The sequence below is a fragment of the Nesoenas mayeri genome (assembly GCF_963082525.1).
Source record: "Nesoenas mayeri genome assembly, chromosome: 7".
Classification (NCBI taxonomy): domain Eukaryota; kingdom Metazoa; phylum Chordata; class Aves; order Columbiformes; family Columbidae; genus Nesoenas; species Nesoenas mayeri.
The window spans coordinates 29,255,668-29,280,573 of NC_137551.1; the positions used below are offsets into that span (position 1 = coordinate 29,255,668).

Here is a 24,906-nt window from a genome sequence, read left to right on the forward strand (position 1 = left end):
CTGTATGCAGAGTAAATACTGTTCTTCTCCTGACACAGTGAAATCTGATTGGGGCACTTTCCATACATGAGGTTGCTACGGGATCAGGTTTCTTGGGCCCTGGGTAATACTTGTTACCATGAACTGAAGGGCAGAGCCCTGTGCTCTGTACCCTCTCCCTTCACCCCTCCGCTGGGCTGTGATAATCTCTGCAGTGCAGAAGAAAATACCATTGTCTGCAGGCTCAGAGGTCTGGCTACCAGTGCTCCTGTGGAGACTCTCTCTTCTAACCTGTTTTAGAATTGCGCCTGTTTATCCTGGAATCTGAAGTTTTAGCAAGCCTTGCAGTTTTGTTACTTGGCTGGCTCTGCTACATGACTCAATCCTTTTGTAACTGGAGTTAAAGTAAGATAAATACCATTGAGACAAGGGGAGCTAGTTCACACACAGATCAGATTATCGCCTTCCATTCAGGATGCTATAGTTAAGGTTCTGTCAGGGTTTTTATTATAAACTTATCTTGACTCTTCTGTGGGATTTTAGGAGGGCTGGTGGGGGGGTGGGGTGATGCCTGTGTTTTTTATGGCTCCTTGAACAAAGGCAGTGCTCTGGCCAGCTGCTCCTATGAAGAAAACCCCCAGGGTGGGAAAGCTGAGTCTAAATAGGTTGCTTGCCTCCTCTTCCCTCTTAGCAGCCATCATTTAACAAGGAATTGGACCACTGTATGGATGGCCAAAGACACTCAGAGGCTTCAAGCCAAGTGTGTATTTCCATTCAGACAAGATCTTCCCATGTAGCTTCATGGGAATCAGAGCTGAGTACCTTGTGCATTGTGTTGCTCGCAGTTTCCCCATATCTGCCTCCCCCAGTAGCAGCAGTGCTGGGAAGCAGCTTGGCCTTTACATGGTGTGGGTGTTTTCTTCCAGGCTGTGCTTCTACCTTCTGGTCTTTCTGAGGGTCAAGTTGTTGTGGTCCTGCCTTTCTGGGGTGATGCAGGGAGTTTTTTTTATTTGGGTTATGTTATGCTCCTGTCTCCCCTAGGTCTCAACCTTTCTGGTCCCAGGTTGAGCCTTGTTGAGAAATGCTGGCTCATGCGTTTTCCAGTGCTCTCTGCAGCTTTATTTACCAATGAGGGGAAGGAAAAAAAAAAAGCAAGCAGTGCTTGGGTCTGACCCAGAATGGAGGGTGCTTTTTTTCTCCATGACAACAGTAAACCGTCACTAATTTTCAATGTGCTTATTTGCATATCTAATTGTTAGTGCAAACGCTGCTCGCCCTCAGTACAGCTTTAGAGCAGAGCTGTCTCCATCTTTCCCTGCACTAGCCTGGTCCTCTGACATTAGCCAGATTTGCGTGGATCTGTGACCATATTTTTCTACCTTTAGGCTTGTGGGACAGGCACTGAAGCTCCAAACTCCCTGTGGGTGAGATCTCAGCAGCTGCCATTCCATGTTTATTGTCCAGACAAAGGCTGTCGAGTGGTGATGGGTTTAGGATATGCCACATACGAGCTCTCTGTGTGATTCCTTGTCTTTAACCGAGGACTTCCTTTAACCATACTTCCTGTGGTGGGATTATCAGGAGGATTGACTACTGTCCAGTGCTTTATTATTTATGTTGCTAGTGAGAGGATTATTATTACCTGTGCTTCACCTTTTGCCACCTTTTTCTGGATGTCGACAGGCTGTTTGCTTTCTACAGAATGTGTCTTCCTATTAGTGGTTGGTGTGATACCATCTCTCTCTCTCTCTTCCTCTCCTTCTGTCTTGGTTATGCTCTGTAGTCCCCACCTGCTCTAGATTGATGACTTTTAACCATCACCCTTCTCAGCAAGGTCCTTCCTCCAGGGCTTCGCATTGCGAGGCACTGGATTCCAGGTCTGTGTCTCAGACACAGTTTTACAAGCCCTTAGTTTTCATCTTTCTGGGAAGAACACGTTTGATCACGTTTGGTGGTCGGTACAGGGGAACTCCTGTATCTGGGATCTTTGGTCAGGAGCCTGCTGCTTCAGGTTTGGGATTGTCTGTCCTTTGATGAAGATGCTGTGGCCTGAGCAGCTACGCACACCTGCAAACTCAGCTGGACCCTGTATTGGCTACGCTGGGCTTGCAGGGTTTGTTACCAACGATCTGGACAGTGAGTTTCACAATGAAAGCATTTATTTTCAAACTCCACAGCAGTGTTTTCTGAGTGAAGGGGATTGCTTCCTGGTTAGATTTTCATCATGTTTTATTTACTGTGTCGTTAAGTTTGCCAGTGTCTCCAGACTTAACTATTGCAAAGATAAAAGCCCTGATACTAATGGCTTTGTGGCTGGCAGGTGCTCATTTTCCCTATTATTTGAGATTATTCCTTTTGAATTTCACTGTTATCTCCATTATTGACACACACTGTAATTTTCAAAATTGTGCACTATTAGGTCTCTGACTCTGATTTTTCCCTTCTTGTCTGTGAACAGCAGCCTTCTTATGTTCAGTTAAAATGTTGTTTTAACCCATTCAACAGTTACGCAGAGTTTCTTTCAAGCAGTAGCAAGACAATAGTAGAAAAACAAAATGCTCTCCTCCTCCTTTTTGAATATGCGATTTAACTTGGACTCGCTTTGCAGAGCTGGTGATGTTTCAATGTATCAGGAATAAGAATCTGGTACTCCTTTGATGTTAAAAAGTAACTGAAAATATATTAAAAAAAATTAAAGTGATGTTTTAAGCACCACTCCTGTTTCTGCTAAGGAGCTGTTTGATTTGGTACCAAATATTACTCTAAGTGAATTCTCTTTCTGCTTTGATTTGAGTTTATTTTTTTTTATCTGAAAAGATTGAAGGGACATTTATATAAGGGGCTTTGTTTGATTTATAAAGATTAAAGTTAATTTCTAGTTATTATCTGTCATTAATCCTTATTTTGGAAAATTGTTTGTGTTTTTTATTTAATGGGTATGCGTTTCAGCTTATCTCTGCCCGGGATGAGTCATAGCTTGCATTTAAACAAGAAACTGGTATTCTGCTTCTCATAAGCTGCAAGGCATAACTAAAACAATACTTTTTAGTCCTTTAACGTGCCTACCAAAAACCTGATTCATAAGCAGCAACCCATCATCTTCTAAAAGAAAACATGATAAAGCAAAGGACTTAAAGATTAACTTTGGTAGTGTAATATTTTCTCAAAAGAGGGTAATAAATAAAATTCAGGCTTAAGTTAAATGGTGTGTGTTATACAGATAGCAGAATTGGCTGTTGTTGGTGAAGATTTTAGACAGGCAGTGGTTTTGGAAGGATGTGGTCAGTGTGGTATGAAGAGGAGGTACCTGTCACCGAGGCGACTCCTGCTGCTCTGTGAAGTGGCAGTTCTGGTAGACCAGCATGGTGGTGGTGTCTGTCAGAAGGGTTATGTGTCCTCATAGAACAAGGAAGATGTTTATAAAGCTATTGATCAGATTTTTGAAAATACATATAAACAATGTCTTTCTGTATATCCTAGATTGATCTGTTTGGTTTTGGTGATGATTACATTGTAATACAGCAGAAGGAAGGAAAACAAAGCCAAGTAACTGGGTGAGGAATGAGTTATTAAGGCAGATTTTTCTTCCGGTAACAGTAATTTAGCTTAAACAAAAGATAGATCTAGGGAAGGAAAGACACCTTGAGAGAATTGCTGAAATCAGAATTTTCTGAAGATCTCACAGAATTTGTGGCTCTGCAAAAATACGTTGTTTAAAAAGGGCATAATCTAAAGGAGACAAAACTCCTTCTAAACCAAGTTGCTGCAGAGTTGTGTTGAGTGAAAAAGCACAGGGTGAAGTGATGCAAGATCCTTTTTCTCTGATACCTTTTGAGATGATCAGAAACACAGTGAAGAAGACAGACATATAGCAATGGTCGAGTGCTGTGGATTTTAGCTTTTCTCTTGTCAGGATCCCCCTTCTATCTTCTGTGATTCCCCACCCACTCTCTCTTCAACATAACAGGATCTTTATTGCAACGTTCCTCCAAAACGGTTTCTCATGCAGAGCTGCCTGTTCTGCTGGGCTGCACACTTGAGGTGGCAGATGAGATGATGGAAAAACCCTTCTGAACGTTCAGGATAAAACCATGACCTGGGTCAGTTTGCACTGAAACGTGGGCCTTCTGGAGGCTCTGCAGCAATTGCACAGTTCGTTTCTCTAGAACAGGGGGACTTGAGTGTGTCTATTAGCAAAATGCAAGAGAAGGAGGGTGAAATGTTTAACGTAGGGCATTTAAATGATTCTGGTGCAGGCATGCTGTCTAGGCTGGGAAAGATGAGGAAAGAGAAGAGAAAATGTAGTGAAACCTTGCTCCTCTGAATAGGCATGGGTGATTGTGCTTTTGTAGTGCTATATATACTTGCCAAGGCAATCTGATCAGTGTTTGTCTTTAACAAACTAATCAATGTGGTGTTGACTTCAGTGCTATTTATCAGGAGCACTGGAACAAGAAACTAATCCAGTAAATTTCATTTGTTCTCTGGAGTGAGATTTGTTTTCATGTTAACTTCATGTAGCAAAAGTTGACAGTACATATTGTTTTCTTCGTTAATAAAAGTTGGAACCTGTGATGTTCCCTGCAGCAGCCAAGCCGTGGCCAATACAGCTGAGCACACTGGTTCCTTGGACACATCCAAAGGTCAGAGCATGCCCTGATCCAACCTGCTCATTGTGGAAACTGTAGCTAAACACTCCTGTCCTGTGGCCAAGATGGAGCAAGAGCTGGAGGTAGCTGCCTGTCTTCAGCTCTGTTGCTTGGATGACAGATGCCTCTGTTTTCAGCAAGGTCTAACAATTGTCAGCAGAGCTGAAGCCTGTTCCTCTGGTTTAGAAGATCTGTATAACTATTACACTGCTGTGCCGGTTTTTGCTTGATCTGGAGAGAGTGAAGTCTGCAGCTTGTAGAGTAAGGCTGTCAGTGAAATGTTCTCTCTGGATACATTTGGGCTCAGTCGTCTGTTTAGTATCAGGTCTGCCTTTTGCTATATTCTGGTCATTTCTTTGCATTGCTCCAGGAACTCACCAGTCAGATCCTGTAAAAGTGTGATCTGCTCCCTTTGGCCAACCACCACACTTGCTCATGCAAAGTGCCTCCTTGTAGCAGAAGCAGCATTTCGATTCACTTGCAATCAAAAGTCTGTGAAGGCTTTACTTCATGTTGGCTGGGCAGCAAAGCATTTTGAACCCTGAGTAAACCTGCTGAAAAGAGACAGTCTCTGTGCCAAAACTTGAAGGAAAAAAAAAGGATCATAATTTTGTTGAAAGTCCTTCAGTACTGCTCATACTGGAATTTCTAGTTTTATATTTTATTCAATATGATGAAGTGAAGAATGAATGCATGCTTGCCTTCCTTTCTGCTCCCAGACCTCTGCACCTCCCCTATGAATCCAATGGCAGTTAGACAAGGAAAAGGAAAAAGAACAATACTAGTATTTTGGATAAACTGTTGCAAAGCAAAATGTTTTTGTTTCCATAATGTTGCACAATAAAATCCCTGTTACAAGCCAGTTTTCAGAAACAGATATTTATCACCAAGCCCTCTCAACTAAGATGTGTTTTCGGGACACTTTATGATGTGTTTTCTTCCCATAGTGTAGAAAGAAATGTCAGCACAATCTGTTTGGCTTAAGGGCCTGATGCTGAGAGTTCTGCCATTGTCTTGCCTCCCAGAAGGGAGACTTTAGAGGGAACCCCCATCTTAGAAAGAAACGTCCTTTACAGTCAAGTCTCCTCGCTTACTGGCTGAGTTCTTGCTTCAGCATCCTGTACTTAAGATTTCCAGAGTAGTGAATAAAGAGGTATCAAATGGTGTGTTACTGGTTATTTACTGTGTTTGGGGAGCCAGGAGGGGTCTGGTAGTTGCTGTAGGTGTGTAAAGAAGTGGTTCTCTGTATTTAGGTGATATCTGATTCGGAGTGCATCATCACCAGCTTTGGTTCTTGAACAGCTTCCCAAACTTGCATCCTCTAGTTTCTACTTGGGTGTGTTGCCACAGTTTTCTTTCAGGCTGACCCCTCTACAGTTAGGTATGATTATGGCTGTCCTAAGAAAATTAAAGACTGAGCAAATCTCCTCTGTAATCAGTGAGCTTGGACCAGGGAAGAGTCTGGCCCCAGGTAGGAAGTCAAGCATCCAGCTTTCCTGGCTCAGTTTTCAACCATGTCAGGGCTCTGTACTTGCGTATCTTTCCCAAATGCATCTCTGGAGACTTTACAGGCTCTTTTTTTTTTTTTTGGCTTTTTTCTTTCCTGAGGTGGTGTTTGTTGAAGTGCCGAGAGCCAGAAATTCTGATGCAACAACTTTCCTTGTTCAAATGAGTAATGTTGCTCATGGGCCTTGAAAGCATTACTTAGCTAAAAGCCACTTGGGGAGTTGCTGCCTTAGAAAAGATGAGGTAATAGGAGTATAATTTTTGAGACAGATTACGTGTTAACTACAAGTTTCAGGACTTTTTACTCTTGGGGCAGAAGCTGGAGTTGCGTGTGCTGATCTATATCTATATCTGGTACGTGTGTTGAGAGTACTGTAGCAACATAGCCCATGCAGACTTGTGATAACCAAAGTAAATTCAGCATGGGATAGGAAACGTAGGTGAGAAACTTTCTCATTCTCCATTCTGTGTGGCCCATTTTTACCAAAGTTTTTACCCATTTTACCTTTGAGAACCTATAACCTTACACTTTGTCAAGGAGGGGTGGGAAGAATCAGATACCCCCATTTAATAAGTGAAGAGCAGAAACTCACAGGGATCCAGTGCCTGAAGTAACAGGCACAATTTTACATCAACCTTTGCTTCATTGTTCCACACCTCCAGGCAGTTGCTTGCTTTTGCTCTCCTTCATAAAAGTTTCCTGCATCCCACCTCTGTAGCCTTCAAAACTTCTCCCTCCCCCCCGTCAGTGTTGTCCAGGGCCAGGCGGTGCTGCCTGGCGCTGTCTGCCTGCCCTGCACCTTCTCCCATCTGAGAAGAGAAGAGGAGCGCAAAGTGCAGGTACCCCTGCTGCTGTGGGTGGCTGGCAGGGCTCAGCACAGGGAGGTCCAGCCCCTTGTTTTGGGAGCTGCGGTGGGCAGTGCAGGTGTCACAGGCGTTGGCAGCCTCAGCTGGGAAATGAAAGCAAAGGGCTTCATCTCGCCGTTGCTGTGGTTGTTGCCTGGCTGCAAATGGTGCTGGTCACCCCGAGCAGTTTGCATAGCTGTGGGCAAACAGACCAGACAGGTTTCCTCCCAGAGTGCGTGTGACAACCATAAAACAATTAAATAGGCAATGTGCAACCAAGGGTTAGGAATTCTCCTCCCATGAAACCATTGGGTAACATGTGCAGGGCTAAATCAGGCTCATGGCAGGATGTAGCTGTAATGGTGTCATCTACCTGCCTCCCTTTCTGTGTGTCTTAAGAGCTTGAATTTGTGTAGAAATAGAGATCATCTCTGTCTTGCACTCTGTGTTTGCTCTTTGGTAAATGTGTACTGTGCCTTTGCAAAATTAGAGTATCCCCTTTTTCAAAGGTGGCACTTGGATTTGTCAGATGCAGGCTGAATCTCATGTTAAGATTTTGGATTTGCCTGAGTCTAAAGGAGCACTGAGGAATCCCTGGATCCCAGAGCAATAGGATGACTCAGGTTTTCTGCCCAATGGTCCATTAAAAAAATTAAGGGCTGTCTTTTGAGGGTGTCCTTCATGTGTACATTGCTGCCTGAGCATCACTTCCCATTAGCTGTGTAATAAGATTTTCTGTCCCTCCTGCCTGTTAATTATTTACCTTTGAGAGTGCATTCATAAAGCAACATGACTTATTTAGGGAAAAAATGAAAAGCTTTTGCAAAGGATGGATGCTTTTTGCACTTTTTTTTTCCTCCCTGGCAGTTTAAGTAGAATACTTTAAGACTGAAGATGAAAAAGGGATTGCTGGGAATGGGAGATTTCACAAATGGGAATGTTCAGCTCTCAGAAGGGGAGGCTGAAACCTCCAGTGGAAACAGGACATGAGCTTCAAATGCAGTGTTCCTTTCACAGAAACAGACTCTGTGAATGGTATCAGTGGGTTCACGCATGGTCCAGGCTGATAACGGTTCATACGATGAGGGTGTGGTTTTTATCGTGGTTGGTAGTAAACAGCTGCACAAAACTTAGCATTTTGTACTTGACTTTATAAGCATGACTATCTCTGAGCTGGCTGGTTGCTGAACTCTAGAGTGGAATATCTAAAAGCATCTGAATCATTTAGGAACACAGCCCTTAATGACTCTCAAATATTTTCTCTTTCACTTGGATTCTTGTTGCTCCCCCTGCTTGTCTCTACAGTGCTGTAATTGTGCCCAGTCATTCGGAGAGCAGTGCCAAGGGTTCCTGTACCAAACAGCTTCTTCTCCAGGACAGTGAGAAATGCAACAACACAAGGACGGCATTTGATAGACACCACTCTTCATATGAATAAGCGGGTATATTTGTTCGTAGAGAAGAAATAAGGACCCTTCCTCATGAAAGCTGGCAAAGCCGTGTGCCCAGCAGAAGGGATGTGTGGAAAGGAGAAGGAAGCTGATGCCAGACTTGATTTTGATGCTAGTTTCTGTATGTGTAGATCTCCCCATGAGCAGCCCAGGAGAGAAAAGGAACAGAACAGAGGGGTTCAGAGGTGACATCAGCCCTGAGGAGCTCACTGTGCCTGTCCCCAGCCTTGAAGTAGAGACTGGTCAGCCAAGAGTGTCTCAGGATGTGAGAATGGTCAGCCACCAGCATATCCAGCTGCTATCGCAGTGTGTTCCTCTGCTATTTCTGCTCAGAGCTGGGTTGTGCAGGAGGGGTTGCTCTGACTCTCCTAGACCTTGAGGAAGTTCTAGGCAATCTGTCCTCCACCTTTTCCTCCCAGGAGGAACTTTCCAATGCTGCTTAAAGACACAACACTTGGAGTAATTCTCTGTAATGCCCAAAGTCCAGTCCGTAGATGTTTTGCTCATGCTGAAAACTCAGTGAAATTGTTCAGATGGGTTATCCTGAAAGGGATAACAGTGTTACAGGTTTATTGCAGAAATCAAAGGTTTGGCCTTGTTCCCTGGAGTGGGTTGAGTTGTGGGTTGCCCAGTCAGATTTTGCTCATCTGTATTGGAATCTTCCACATAACTCGGAAAATACCATTCACTAGCTACACTTTGGTAATGTCAAGAAGCTGAATGTGGGGCAGGATCTCGCATTTACACAGATGCACACAGTTACGTGCAAGCACACACAAAGAGCTCGCAGTTAAAATCAATGTGTCTGTCTCTCTTTAACAGGGGAAGACAGCCCCAGCTGTGTATACAGCCTTGTGTTTCCCTTTGATCTCTGTTTCCAGTGTTTCTCGTGGGCTGGATCCTGGCGCTCCTCAGAGCTGGCTGCTCTTTTCCACGTTTGCAGCTGCATAACTGCACACAGAGAAGCTCGCTGGGGTGACTGGGCTGTAACTGATTTCAGCAGCTTGGGGTGTGGGTTCCTTTTCCCTGCAGCCCCTCCTGTTTGCTTTGCTCCTCTCCTCGCCAACCCGCAGGGCAGTGGATTGTGTCATTCTGTACTGGAAAATGTGCCCTGCAAACGCCTCAGGATCCTCCCTTTTACTTTGCCTACCTGCTCCCACACACGTGGCATTGCTGCCCTTTTCCAGCTGCAAGCAGCAGCTACAGCTGCCACTCTGTAGAAGATCTTTCCCTCTGTCACCAGGGTCATACATCAGAGAGGCAAAATTCCCCTTCGCTTTCCAGTGACTCGGCACGCTGCCCTTGCAGCTGGCTTGGGCCCTGTGCCGAAAGGAGGGCAAGAATCCGTGCTCTTCAGGCTGGAGTGGTGTTTTGTGAAGCTGTCACAGATGGGGCTGAGAGGGGCCTGCAGCATTCCTTTGGTCTGTCCTCTTGCCCCAAGTCAAGGTGAGCTCTGTCTGAACCTTTCCTGACAGTTGCAACTCCAGCTTGGCCTTGAAAACCCTTGACAGCAGGGTTGCCCAGTGAGGCAGTGCAGCCTATTGACCTGATCAACGGTTGTTACTGCTAGGAAGTTTTTCCTAGAAATGATTTCAGGATTGTTCTAGGGGAGAAAAAAAGCCGTTCAAAGTTGAGTGTCTGTGTGTGTGTCAAGGGGAGAGTCCCAAACGCTGAATATAGTCATCAGCTGTCATAGCAAGAATCACTGTTAGACTCTAGAAGTACATCAAGGAATTCTGGCTGAGATAAGGAAATAGAGAAAAAAATACTCATCTTTCTTTTTCCCAATGCATGTTTGCTACTTCACCTACCCAGAAAAGCAACTTTGCCAGAAGAAGTGGGAAACCGGATGGGAACACTTTGTCTCCTGTGGATATTCTACGTAATATGACCCTCTTAGGAAATACGCAGAGCCTGTTCTCCGTGGCGTGACCTCTTTTAAACTTTTCTTGGCTTGGAAAAGCAGCTTACAGGCTTGGTGTTCACTGGAAAAAGCACATATGGGCATGCATTTCAGTGAAGGGATTGCAAAGGGGGAGGAGAAGGGAAATCTTAAATCTGGTGTCATATCCTTCAGGAAAACATGTGAATGCCCTCTGCAGTCATGAGCATCTCTTGGAGTTTCTTCGAGTTGTGTTTGTTTTTTCTTAGTGATCTCTGAGAAAAAATTGTGTGGTGGGGAAAGAGTGGAGTGGGAAAGGGGTTGTACTGTTAACTGGGCACATTGTGAATGGTTGGCAGTAGTCACGGTGCAAAGCTGTTGTACATAAGTAGGGGACTCCATAAGCCCTGTGGGCTGGCTGGTCTGTGCAGACAGTGCTGCCTTGCATGTCCCATCAGCCATCCAGGGAAAACAAAGTGCATGAGTTTCTTAAAGGCTCTTGTGTGTGTGTGTGTGTGTGTTTTTAAAGGAGCACTTTTAAAAACTGTTCTGTTATTTAAAGTGAAAAAAAGCTCTTTTAATTTCTACTGCAATTCTGGTGATATTCTGTGATTCTCAAATCTCAGCAACTGGAGTTAAGTGTTTTCTATCCCTCACATAAAACCAGTTTATGAGCCAGTGTAACCTTTGTATTTAAAAAACAGGAAGGAGAAGGAGCATCCTATGTAGGTGTTTATGTTTGTTTCTTTAAATCATGTGATGTCTGAGCTACTCTGGTGTATTTTTTTTAATGGGGCCTAGATCATAATCTTTTGAATGCATGGAATTTACAGTCAGACATCAGAAACTAAATGTTTTAAAGAAATAAAAGGTTTTATGACTGCTTGATTGCAGAGTCACCAATACAGCCTTCATCTTGTCCTGATTCTGACTAAACTCCTTTGAACTTTGCTGAAATTCCATCTTGGGAATTTTTCAGGACAGAGGCAAGAGGAGGCTTAAGATAGTTTTTGCTGCATATATGGAGGGATTGATCCATTTTAAGAGATGTGGCCATCTTGTACTCTTGGCATTACTAGCCAGCAGAGAGAGCTGAATGAATTAGCTTCCCCAAGTGTCCTGCTCTCTGGGCACGTCACACACCAGTGTCATTGCGGAGCTACACAAGCACCTGAAAGCCAAGAGCAGATTTAGCTGCGCGGCGCTCCGTGAAGGAATTAGGATTAGCTCCCTGTTGTGGACGAGCGGTGCGTGCTTCAGTTCCTCAGGGGATTTACCTGTGGTCACGCAAGCTGTCTGTGGACAGGACTCTCACTGAAAGGCCTTGCCTGCTTCATAACACTCTCTTGGTTCTGCAGAGACCCCACGTGTCAGCTCCATTGGGTTGCTGCTTCGCCCTTCCTGAAAGTGCGTGCAAACTCTGCAGGCTAGCACAGCACTAGGAAAGTCAGGAAATCTGTGCTTCTGGTTTGCTGTTTGGCTCGCATGATGAGGAGATCCACTGCAGTCTCTCCCCAGATAAATGATTTGCAGTGCAAATTATCTTTTTTGGTTGTTTTTCTTGTTTGTTTGTTTTTAATTATTGCTATTTTTAACACTAGTGATTTTTTGAAACCAACAAGGAGCAATCCCAGGATGGGATGCTGTATGGAGAATACCTGACCATGAAGCAGTCATTTTTTTTGCCTAAATTCTTGAGGGACATATGCCCTACAAAATAACAGGGAAGGAAGGTTGTGGCTGTGATTATAATACAATGACACTGCAGGTTTTTCTGTAAGCTCGTGTGGTTGTTTTCTTAATATTGTCCAGTTAGTTTCCATCAAACTAGAGAACTAGGTGTTCCCAGCTCCTTTTATTATTATTATTATTATTTTTCTTTCCAAAACAAACCATGAACCTTTCAGTGTCTGGTCTGTTCCCAGGTGAGATCCTAACCCTTTTCCTGCTTGGAGAATACAGAATGAGTGAGCATAAGGCAGCTAATCCTCCCACAAATGTTAGTTTACTCAACTACAGCTGTTCTTGATTTGGGGGAATTAAAATCCTATCAGTTTGTGGCATTGCTGACCCAGGCAGGGGTTGTAATGATCTTCTCCAGCTGATCAAGGGTTCACTAAGCATGTCCTGTGCTTAATATAATGACTTTTTGAGCCCTGTTGAAAGCACTAGGAGTTTTGTAGTTGAGCTGGAAAAAGTCAAGCAATTCTCATGTCTTATGGATACATTTTGTCTTGTATTCTGCCCAAGGCGATGGTTTCCCAGTGGCCAGCTTCATGCTTCTTCCCTCTGTGAGGTTTGAGCAGTTCTACATCTCTTGGCCTTCACACGAGCCCGGAGGAGAGAAAGAAAATGCAAGGAAGATATCAAGGGTAGTTAAAGGGAAAGGGCGAGACAGGGGATGTGTTTTTATTTTATTTTATTTTATTTTTTTCTCTGTAAGTTTACATTGTTGTAATTTGCTAGGAGATAAACCCTGCTCTTCTTTGGAAGAACTCTATTGACAGTGAGTTTGTATTAGCACATCACAGCAATTAAGCAGAAGCAACGTGTGTTTTCACACTCTCTGGCACCTCTTTTCAAAAACTTCTCTTTCCTGGTACCTCTGTATGTGAGATCATGAGGACACGACTCATCTGTTGTCATGGTGCTGGTAGCTGTGCTTCTCTGTTGGGGTTCCCCTGCTGAGTAACATATGTAGTTCAGTTGCGTTAAAACTGTTTGTTGCATAACATTAACAAACTCCTAGACTTTTGAAATATAGTATTACTGCTCTTTGTGTGCAAAAAATCCATATCCAATATGAAAAATAGTGCTAGGATCTCTTAAATTCTCCTTGTGTTTTTTTCCAAACATATGTCTGATAGTGACCTTGGCTGGTAATTCCTTTTTCCTGGGAAGTCTGAGATTGAATTTAGAATAATTTTACAAGATGAAATTACATGCACTGCTTCCTCTGTTCCAGATGTATGCCCTCTACACCTAAAAGGTGCAGTAGGTATTTGATGACTCCTTAAATATTTCTGACAGTGTGAAGAGGTATTAGATGAAGAGCACGTGCTTTCCTTCTGGCATAAAAGATTCTGTGTAAACAAGTGTTCCAAATGGTCACATTCTAAGAATATTTTTTTCATTAGGAATTCTCATTTTCTTCTGTGAGGTGAGGAAACTGAAATATAGCTTCAGAAAATAAATGTATGGAGTGGAAAAACTCTGTCCTATCTTAATGAACAATGAAAATATCGTTCAATAGCAATAGATTATCTGGGGAATTTAAAAATCATGTTAATGACAAAAATAACATACAGTATCTGATCAGAATATATTAATGATATCAGCAACTATTTCAAAAACAGGAATTATGTTTTGACAAATAAGAGTTCGGTAGCATCCTTTAGTCTTTAACCTATGGGCAAATGTCCATCTTACAAAGCAAGTGCTTGCTTCTTTTGACTGGTTAGTGGCATTACTAGTTTAAAAACTGACTATATTTAGTAGGCACCAAAGTCCAGGGTTTCTTTCAGTTGTATTACGAAGAAGCAGAAGCTCTGATTTGAGGTCCCGTCTGTGCCTTTACTGCTGTGACACCCTGTGGGCCCTGGGGAGCTGTTTGCTGTAGCCAGGAGGTTCAGAGACACTGTTCAACTGCCAATATCTCAGGTTCTTCCAGTCTCAATGCAGGCAGGTGGCCTTCAAGGTGCTCTGCAGATCCCTGCGAATTCATCTCTTTTCTGATGTGCACCATCTTTGATTTGTCCTTCAGAGGCTATAAGAACTCACCATGATGGCAGTAGGTCCAAACTGGAGAGCTCTTCCCTGTTGCCTGGCAATTTTAAAGGCAGTTAATGATTATGGGGTGGGAGCATCCCCACTTCTCGGTGTCTGACTGCAGAAACCTTGCAGGAGCCTGAAATACCTCCTCATTTCTTTTCAAAGGCATGGTGCTCAGCCAGGGAACCTCTGAACAGAATAACCAAGAATAGCTGGTGAGTTTGGAAAAATCTTGGCTATCTTTGCCAGTGACCTAATTCTAGCAGTAAAGCTGGAAATCCATAGGTCGCAACAAAGCAGGTTACGGCCTCCACCTCGCCAAGGCAGGTTCTAACGAAGGTGCAGTGCTGTGGAGACTGCTGCCAGACTTGGTGGCTCTGAGTACCCTGCACATCCCTAGAAGGATGATTATAACGGTATTAGCGAGAACAAGGGCACAGGACACCGTTGGCTATTTAAAGACCCAGTCTATTTTTAACCACCTTTTAGCAGAGTTTTTATTAGACTGGGCTAGTCAGGGCTTTATAATTAACCAGTCTGGATTGCATGTTGATGTTTACAGCTTGCTTTGTGTGTTCCCTGATAGCCAAATGCAGGATCATAACCATATGTTACAACCAGGGTAGCAAAACTGCGATACCCATGCATCAGGTAGTGAGCTTGATTGAAAAGTTGGTGCCAAATGATCTTGTGTGAGAGGTATCTGTATGTAACCATACCGGCAGCAACCAGCCTGTGTTTTTAGGTCAGAAGGAGAATGTGATGTAGACCATTTATGGCCTGTGATGGCTACAGGGTTTAGCACAGTGTTGTAAGCACAGCTTAGCCTGAAAGAGGTTTGGCTGGTACCATCATGTATTGTGCTACAGTGAAGTTCAGTTAATTATACTCACCAGGGATTAAAATATTTTATGACTAGTGGCCAAGATCAATAATAGTAGATCCTCAATACATAATTTTAGGGGGACTTTAACTTTGATAAATAAGAATAATAGACTCTTCTGCAGAGCACCTGTTGCTATTTGATGTCTCTTAACAACTGTCCAAGTTGCTTTCAAAGAAAGGCCAAAAGCCAGAGGAGCTGGGAGGAGGGAAGAGAAACTGCTGAACAGACACCAAGAGCTTGGTGCTGGATCTGGATGAAAATGAAGGGGCAAAAGAAAATGCCAGACACTGATTGACTCCATTCCTCTGCTGGGCCGGTGGCCACCTACCCTGCCCTCATCACCTTTTCATTGTGAAGCACAGGCTGTTGTATTTGATCTTTCTCTACCGAGTTGAAGCTGCCTGTCTCATTGGTGCCTCTGAAGATCAAAGGGGTTAGGAAAGGATGAGCAGTATGTTACTAAACAGCTGAGTTCTTTCTGGAGGAGGCACTTTCCCGAATGGTATCATTTTTATTACTGTAAGCATCAGTATTCCATTTTTTTTGCCATTCCATTAAACATCCTAGTTTTGGAAGTCGTGGGATTACAGATGGTCTCTCTCTTTTAAATTATTTTCTTTGTTTAAATGAAGTTTCTGTATTCTAGCCCTCTAGTTCAAAGAGAAAAACTTCAAGATATGCAACAAATAGGACCCAAAGGCCCAGAAGTTATTGTGCAAATAAAATATAGCCCCAGATATATCACATCAGCCTCACAATTATAATGTTGCTTGGGCCTAATTGTTTGGGACCTGCTTGACTTCTGAGTGCAATTACAGGATCCTGTTCAGACTTCAGTGCCTTTGGCAGCTGTGTTGTTGTTCCAAAGAGTTTGCAATACAGTGTCGGAAAGGAGGACAGAAGCAAAAACCTGGGAGGACGCAGCCCAGCCTTTGCAGTGCTGGTTGGAGTGGAAGGGAAGGTAATAGAGACTCAGTGTGAGATGAGAGTGTATTTCCATATTTCACCAAGGGGTTGGAGGCCACCTGATTTCCCCTCTCTCTGTCTTTCTCCTCCTCGTTTTTGATTTTGGAAAGCCTTGAAGGAATTCATTTGCTTTCAAAATCATAACAAAATTAGGAGAGTCCTCTCAATAACATTCAGTTTTATACTTAGAGGGGTCTCAGGACAGGGAGGGACGTTGACAGCTGTGTGACAGAGGGTGGTGGGGAGAGCATGTCTTCCCCAAGACTGCAGTAGCAGCTGAGGAAGACCTGTGTTGGAAACGACCAGTGGTGGCAACAGACCACTCAGCACAAGGTTTGTTGGTCTTGTAGCCTCTGTTTGCCCAGAGCCTGAAGCTCTGCCAAAGCTGAAATCAGTGATGAGTCTTCCCATCTGGAAGAGCAGCGGGGAGAGGTGATTTCTGTGTGCCTGGGGGGTTTTGGCCACACGCTGGCTCTGAGGTGCGAGGTGTGCAGGGCTGGGGGACAGTCAGGGCAGGGTTGGCAGAGCAGCCTCTTCCAAGCTGTACAATGGACACTGTAGGCAGTGTATTTTAACTTAAAATCCTCACTTTATGCTTACCATAAGGCTTGCAGCTTCTGTTGCAGATGTTGAGAAGGGTTTGTGTGCTACAAAACTGGCCATTTTTTCCAAGTATCTCAGTTGTTTGGAAACTTCCTTTCCCAGTGTGCCTTGTCTTGGTCTTGTGACTGAAGTGGCCTTTGAACAAAACACTGCTATTGCGGAGTGCATCAACACATTGCTGTTTGTATTTCATTTCCACTTATGGGCTTGATTTGAGATGCTGCTTTCTTGACCACTGTACCACCATTTATCTCCCTGTTATGTAGCTCGGTGCCATGCAGAGGGGCATCGATGTGTGTGACTTTGAAAAGCTGCACTGCCTTGTTGTTTTTTCTTATTGTTCTTACTATTGTTTAATCGTAGGTCTATTCATTGGTGGTTTGTTTTTCATCTGCCCTTGATTTGAGAATACAGTTGGGTTTATGTTCATCTTTAATTTTTGCAGACAGCTCTGGTATATTTAAGATCAGGCTGAAAATGTTGCCTATATAACTTTTTTGTTCCTTTAAATTCCTATTTATAATTTACTGTCAATTCTTTTTATTGTGGGTCCTAAATTTTCATTTATTTTGAACGACAGACAGGCTTAAAAATGTAAATATCTAAAGGCTTTTTTTTCAATTACTTTTTCATAGCACATTTTATTAGCATTTGGAATACAAATACTCCTACATGCCAGGAAGCCACTGGTAGAGATTGACTGGAAACAAAGAGGCAAATGAGCAAGCATCTCCTAAAACTGGGGGCAAACACAGTAAAATAAATAATCGTGAGAAGAGATCTGATTGAAAATCAGAAAACAAGGCTTGTTCTGGATGATTTCACAGCTCAGGTGGAGAATATTACCTTTTAATTGCATATTTCTGAGCCAGATTTCTTTCTCGAACACGTCTCCTCTCTGGTGTCCGGTGGAACCGAGGTGCGCAAGTGTGTTTGTTGCTGGCTGGAGGGGTTGCAGCGTTATTGCTCCTGGCCGGAGGGATCGCAGCGATCACTGATGTTTTACAGCAAAGGAAGCACCAGCTCGGCCCCTGGCACCCGGGTCCTCCCCATCCTGACCTGGGGCCTTCCCAGAACCTCCAGTCCACTGACAACAAGCATCCAGTAAAGCAGGGGGTGGGTAGTGATGCAAAGAGTGCTGTGCTGGGGGTTAAAGACAAGAGTAAGGAGAAAACATCAAGTCTTGTGATGGCTGTTAGAGATAAGCACGTCTCTGACCTGGGAGCTGCTTTTAGAAGGAAACCATGTTTTCCATCATTTTCCCTGCCCTGTGGTTTTTGCATGTGCTTCTCATTACTTCTATCTCAAAATCATTCTTGTCCAATGAATTATTGATGTGGGGTCACTTGCATTTCTCCAGGAATTGCTTTCTTTGACCAGTGATCCCTGTTGAATTTTTTAAGCAATCTATTAGCTCTGAAATCCAAACAAAGTTGGTGGTTTCTAATTTCAGGGTTAAGTTAGACCCAAGTTTGAAAAGGTGTAGAGAGAAGAGGAGAAAGGCAGAAGGGAAGGATTATAACGTCCCTTTCCATGTTAGAATCTTCCTTCTGCTGTTTTTTTCGGTGGTTCTTTGGTTTAATTTGGTCCTGTCTTTTTTAACATCTTTTGGAAATCAGTGGTCTGATTTAGCCTCACTGGGGCTTGAGCATATTCCTGATGTGGAGCACATGCTTAAATACACTGGTGAATTCAAGCCCTATAGACCTGCAGGCACAGTACAAAAATATCTTGGAAATGCTTTTCTTTTCCCTCAGATGCTCCCTTCTTTCCACACACAAAAATCAGAATTCAGCATTTTGAAATGCTGCTGGAGGCGAGATGGTCATTTCCTGCTGGGAGAGGGGTTTGATCTTTTAAAGATGGGCAGAGTGTCTGTGTGTCTGTGTCTGTGTTTTGCAGATGTTCAGGCCTTGATTCAGCAAAGTCGATCTGGAGTATCAGACTAGGGGATAGTGCTGAATCTGGTAAACCTGCTGCTTCAGAGCCGAGTGTGCACGTATGTGTGACTGACTCCTCAGCAGAGAAAGTTTCTTGTCTCAGTTTCCATTACTTCTGCCCACAGTGGAAGCTGAAAAGAAACCCCACAAACCCAAAACTTGTCCTAGCAAAAATGCTGCAGTCTCACCAGGGATATTTACATTCAGGGGTGGTTCCCTTATGGTTGTGCCCGCAGCCACAGCAGTGACATCTGCAAGAGGAGGATGGACCCGAGCCAGGGGTTCACCCTTTTATAGGGGGTGCACAGAGATTTGGCTGAGCCCACCAGGGACTGGAAGGGTAAATTGCCAGTGGCCTTCCAGCCCTGGGCTGATCGTCACAGGCGGCTTCTCAGGCATTGAAGGTAGGTGGGTCTCTAGCTCCAGTGTAGCCCCTTTGTGACCAGCAGACACAAAGCTTGGAGATACCACCACAGGTCCCTCAGCTCACTAGGGACTCCCTGGGCAGGGGAGGGGCTCTGGCTTTGTGCCCAGCTTGCTGTGGTGCAGAGTGGTGCGGTAGGTTGGTTCCTACCCAAACCCCTCAAAAATGTCCTCAGAGCAGTGGGGGAAGGAAATGGGAGATTTTTTCTTTTTGCACCCACACCTTTTTCTGCACTGCAGTTGTGATCCAGGCAAAAGGGAGCCCAGTTCCTGCAGTGGGATTTGGGTGCGTGTTGTACAGTGAGACAGCTGGAGCTATGAGCAAAAAGCACGCATAAATAAAGGCTTCCTCCCCAGGCTTTATATAATCAGACAGGATGATGTCATTGGGAGCTGGAGAGGAGAGCAGACTGCGAAATTACAGCCCTCTGCAGCCAGGCAGAGCCCAGTGCAAGGAGGGGCTGCACGGAGCAAGGGCCAGGCTCCTCTGCGAGAGAGGCTCAGGACAGAGGGTCTGGGGGCTCAGGCATGGAGGGGATGTGGTCTGTCTGTGTAGGGGCTGATGTACCTTTTCCCACAGCAGCTCCTGGCAGAGGACATCCTCGCTCGGCTTGTCCTCCACATCCCTTGCTTCTAGACCTCTGCACAGAGGAGGAGGCAGAAGTGGTGGAGGGGCTCTGTCCGAGCCGGAGTTGCCAGGTGGAACAGAATAGAATGAAAGGTTGTCCTCAGCTCTTTGGAACAGAGAAGTTCATGTTAGGCTCTGGTTTTCCAAAGCCGATTGTGTGCTTTGCTCCTTTTGTGGCCACTCTGGTGTCCCACATGTAAATCTCAAACAGGAGTCTTCCCCCTCATCAAGCTGAGCAGGAGGGGAGCACTGGGCTGGTCTCTTGGGATAAAGGAGTACCCTCTCCTTTCAAGTCCTCCTTGGATTCCTTTTTCAGCACATCCAGCATCTACCGTGTGCTCCTGATGCTGCTGTGAGAGCCTGATTTTTTCCAAGGCCCTTTAGGCAGGAGAAGGGGCTCTGGCTTCTCCCATCTACCCTGCGGCTAGTATGCAAAGGCTTTGGCCTCGACTGAAACTGGAATTCTCCTTCTGTCATCCTCTATCTTCCCCAGGATGAAGGCAGCCTTTTGCACCAAGCCCAAGTTGTCTCTCTGTTATATAACAATATGGGCATTTAGACTTGTTTTTCCAGATATTGGCAGATGCGTCAAATATTGGCATAATCCAGTGGTTTACATGGAAAGCCGTCTGTCTCTGTCTGGAGCCTGCACAGTGCTGGTATTTTCATTGAATACAAGAGCCTTTAGCACTGTCAAAGCCACTTGCAACAGGGTCCAGGTGAAAAAGGGGAAAAGACATTCATATCATGGCCTGACCCATGGGATTACAGCTGCCCACATTCACTTCCAGGACTTGATAAGAAAGATGAATAGGTTTGTGATTGCTTTTCTTTCTGCAACGGTCTTTCAGCTAAGTTTGCTCTGATGCTTTTGAGCTCTGGAGTTTTATTTCTGAGGTTTACTGAAGGCACCCATCAGTGTACCAGTCCTGGCTTTGTGCTCCATGGCTTAGGAACCCATCATGGTCCACTCGAGGGCTGTTGGAGATTGAGAGAGGTCAGGGACTATGACCAGGTTAGTTTTTAAAAGTAAAAAGGCAAGATATTGAACACTGTGGAGGGGAGAGGGCTGGGGAAGCTGTTTGATTTGATCTCTCCGATGGAAAACAACATGCTGATGCGCCAGGACAGTTTGTGGGCTTGATTTTCTTTGCTATCACAGCTGCACCGGGCCTGGGCAGCTCCCCCAGTGCCATCCCAACAGCGGGAGGTGGCTGCTGGGGCTGAAGGGCCCAGCTGTCCCTGTGCTCTGAGCCTGGCTCGCTGCTCGGTGCTCATGGAAAGCCTCTTGTGTTACCCTGGTTAAGTTGTGGTTGGAGATATAAATGCACTTACATTTGTAGTGACGTCAAAACTCAGTGCAGCTCAGCTCTGAGTGTGAAACAAGGGGAAAATCCAGCAGCAGTGCAAAAGTGATTGCTTTGGTCAAACCTATTCCAAACCTGCCTTGGCGCAGCAAGTGCTATCTGTCCCTGCAGCATGCTGGTTGCCTGAGTCAAACCCTGCACTGTGAGGAGCTTATCAGCTCGTGCTCACCCCCTCCATCACAGGCAGGTGTCATGTCCCTCCCCCTGATGCCTGGTGTGCCAGCAGAGGCCATCGCCACACTGTGGGCCACCGCCTTTGGCCACTGGCCAGCAGAGCTGCTGGCAGGAGTGGCTGCTCTGAAAACCATCTGGGTGAGCCTGGGGAAACCTTCTGGACTTTGAGAGCCAATGTGGCAATTCAGGACTGGGGGAATGTCCCCTCTGAGGCCACAAAGTCATGGAGATGTAACTTTCTGACAGCTTTTCCAGTGTCGCTGTGGGGACAGGCACTCCGGCTGCTTTGTTCTCTCTCTGCCCTTGTCGGGGCCTGCAGAGCACAGCAACCTTCTTCGATTCACCATGGTCCTGGGACACAATGGGAACTGTATTAGTGTTCAGGGTTTTATTACGTGTCTGGATTTTGCATATAGTGTTCAGATGCTTAACACGGTTGATCTTGTCGGATCTGCAAATCACTTGGCTTTTGACATGGCAGATCAGTGCCATCCTTTTAATCAGCATCTAGGCAGTGCAGCCACTGCTCGCTCCTGCCCAAAGTTGGTGGCTGGTTCTAGGAATCACAGTTCCTGGTGCAGCATTTTCCCTGGTTCCTGGTAAAACCTCCAACACCAAGACTCAGCCCAAAGCTCCAGCTGTAGATGCATTGTCTATGTCTCTCTGTGTTCAGAAGTGGGCTGTGATTGACACTGCTTAGATCATGATTTAACGAATTTCTTGTTTTCTCTTGCACAAATAATTCAGTTTTCACCATAGGCTGGGAGCTGCCCTTGCTCAGCAGGGCTGAGGTGGGGTCTGTGGTCCCTACCTGTAGCAAGTGCTGTGTAGCAAATCCCCTGTTAGGTGGAACTGGCCCTGCTCCTCACCCCCAGCTCTGTGCACATATCTTTAGCTCTGCTCAAACTGCATTTTTAACTTGGGCTGATCCCGTCAGTGAAGTGTGTGGCTTGTGCTGTGAAGAGACACGTGCTGCTCCATGCTGCAGCTTGGTGGCTGTGCTGACGTGGTGACTCTGACGTGGTGACTTGTCTCTGTGGCCATTCAGGAAGTCTGTGGCTTAGCCAAAAGTGGGTTCAAAACCGAGAATATCTTTAACCACAAGATCCTCCTCCTCCTTCTTTCTCTAGCTGCAAGAAGTCAGTGTCCATTCTCCCGTGGGATGACATGAACTATAATGCTGGTGTGAACCAGTAACAATTTTTTTCATTGCTGGCCCAGCAGGTCATCATGAGATGTTGGGCAAACAGCTGTAGTGAGTGGACACAGCTCCTGTTGATCAAGCTCTACATCGAAAATAGGCTTCCAGGTGGAAAGAATCCCCTTGTGTCAGCCATATGGGTTCAATGACAGTGGGGTTTGCCCTAGAGCAAGCTGACAAGTAAAAGATGAGGTTGATGTGATTACTGGTTTTTCAGTTTGATTTTTGGATCATGATTTCCCTTTCCCGAGCCTTTGGGTTGTTAATATTTAATGAAAAATACGTGTTCTTCAGGGCCCTTGCTGGTCATATGCAGCCCTGTGGCTGTTCTTGAGACAGAGTGATGGACCCTTTGTAAGGAGATTTATAATAGAAACAGTGAGGAGCTCACGGCTACAGCACCACTAGTGAACACTCCCCTGCACTGACAGTTCATCAGTAAAACCCCTGACCCTTCCACCCTTAATCATCCTTGCTTGTCACTGACATAATTGCCTGATTACAGACTCCTCTCCCCCACCCCTTTCAAACTGGGTGCAATAGTGAATTTGAAAAACAAATGGAAATGAACTGTCCGTGCTCTTTTTTTCTTTTTTTCCTCTCCTTTCCCTGCATTGAGGTGGATCAGGCTAAGATTCGGTTTCTTTGTGCCTGAGAAGGGGCTGGGATAGCCTTTCAGGACTCTTTTGCCCCAGTGTTTCTTGTCTGTGAATGGTGGAGCTGATGTCATTGTGCTATTGATTGGGATGACAAGTTTGAACATAAATCATTAATGTCTGAGAAAGAGAGAGGTAGGGGAGAAAGGCAACCCACACTTGATAGTTTTCCATAAATCTGCTGTTCGTTCCTGCATACGTGATACAGAAGAAGAGACAGTGGGAATAGTCTCCTTTGCAGCCCGAGGATGATGTGCTTTGCCATTGCTGCCTGAACTATTTACCCCAGAACATGTTTCCATATTCTGCAGAAAGTGGCTCAAATCTTCAGCAGCACTGCCGTGCTGGAGCCTGTTTCTGTAGACGTGAGCCAAGGTCAGAACACTGCCCAGGGGAAGGTCTCGAGTTCTCTTGTTCCCACAGACCTTGCACCCCAGCAGTGTTTCAGACCTGGGCACAAAAAGGAGTAAGAGTGTGGTTCTTGGGAATTACCATCCCTCTGGTGCCTTCTGTATCTGAAATGGGTTGTGTTTGGATGGTTTGGGCTGACCATGTTTCTCGTTGAGCTTCTTAATTTTGTGCAAAAAGACTGTACTTAGATCAGTTCATAGCAAATGTCCCCGAGCCAGCAGTGCACGAGTGTGCAGGGAGTAGCAGAGATTTGAACCTGCTTTCACAAGAGCTCTTCTCAGCAAAAGAGACACCAAATAGCTGAGAGAGAGGAAACCCAGGAGATACTTGTACCATTTGCCTGTGTGCCTTGCCCCTGCACAAAGTTCATCCAGATGAGTCAGTTTATCAGTTCAGACAGCAAAAAAATAAACAGTGTCTGTCAGAGGTTAGCAATAATCCAAGTATTGGTGAGCTGATGTTTGCAGTGTAAATAGTTGAGTTGCAGCCTATCCTGGTACCTGTGGGGAATCTTGTGATGTATGGAAAGTGGGAAATATGAAAACTGCCTCATAGGAAGGGAGTAGAGAAGAAAATGATATTCCCTTTCTGAAAGCATAGCTCTGATCCTCCTCTTCTCCCCTTGCAGCCGAGCTCACCTCCGCCTGTGTCTAGAACGCTTAAAAGTTCTGATACCGCTAGGACCAGACTGCACCAGGCACACCACGCTTGGGCTGCTCAACAAAGCCAAAGCACATATCAAGGTAAGAGCTGCTTTTCCCAGCTGCTTTCGGTCTGGGTTGTTGGGAAGGGCCATTCAGTGGCTCGCTCTTGCTGCCTAGAGGTAACACTGCTGAAGGAGACTAACACCTTTAAGACAAATAAAAGGGCAAAAGCAAGTAAGCCTTGCCCCGTTGGTTAATCATTTGTCATCTCACTACAAGCCACATTATTAGAAGAGTTCATAATGAACTCCATTAACTGCAGAAATGATTGATTTGGAGAGCAGGGGTCTTGTTCTATATTGTGATCATTCATTGACAGCTGCATCTCATTAGAGAAAAACATACCTACTGTTAAGTGGCCGCATTTTGATGGGAAATAGAGCTTTTTTCTGATGTGGTAGCGAGTTTCCACTGCTGAAGCATTAGCACAAACCACAGGAGCATGAGACAGGGTTGGCTCGCTGAGGTTTCATGTGTGAACCTGCCAGCTAGCCCAGCGCTCTTCTAGATTCACTTTTGGCAAAGTGAAGCATGAAAAGAAAATGCAGCATTGTCAGTATCTGGAAGAGGCTGAAATACTTCGTTGCAGGTCAGAGTAGCGGGAGGGAGGAGGGATGGCGAAGGAGAAAAAGCACTGTCAAAGGCACAGAGTTTGCCTGAAATGACTCGTCCTTATGCAATGTGCTTGTCGTAGGAACCAACGAGCAGCGTCCTGGTAGATTTCCCAGCTGCGATCAAAGAAATCTGTAGTAGGTTATGTAAATCACTTAATGAATAGAAAACTATTTCTGAGAAATGCTACTAAACCATGCAGCAAGGAACACAGAACTGCAGAGCATGTTTTTATGTTACAGTGGATCATA

The 24,906-nt window shown here is 45.0% G+C and overlaps 1 protein-coding gene across 2 annotated transcripts in view; it reads left to right on the top strand.

The window, feature by feature from the left end:
* Window positions 1–24,906, top strand: part of MXI1 (MAX interactor 1, dimerization protein) — a 56,251-nt gene that overhangs the window by 27,611 nt on the left and 3,734 nt on the right. For both annotated transcript variants that reach the window (XM_080347552.1, XM_080347553.1), the window contains exon 4: window positions 23,968–24,082. In XM_080347552.1, the coding sequence (XP_080203678.1) occupies window positions 23,968–24,082 (115 nt within the window). The remainder of the gene's footprint in view (window positions 1–23,967; window positions 24,083–24,906) is intronic.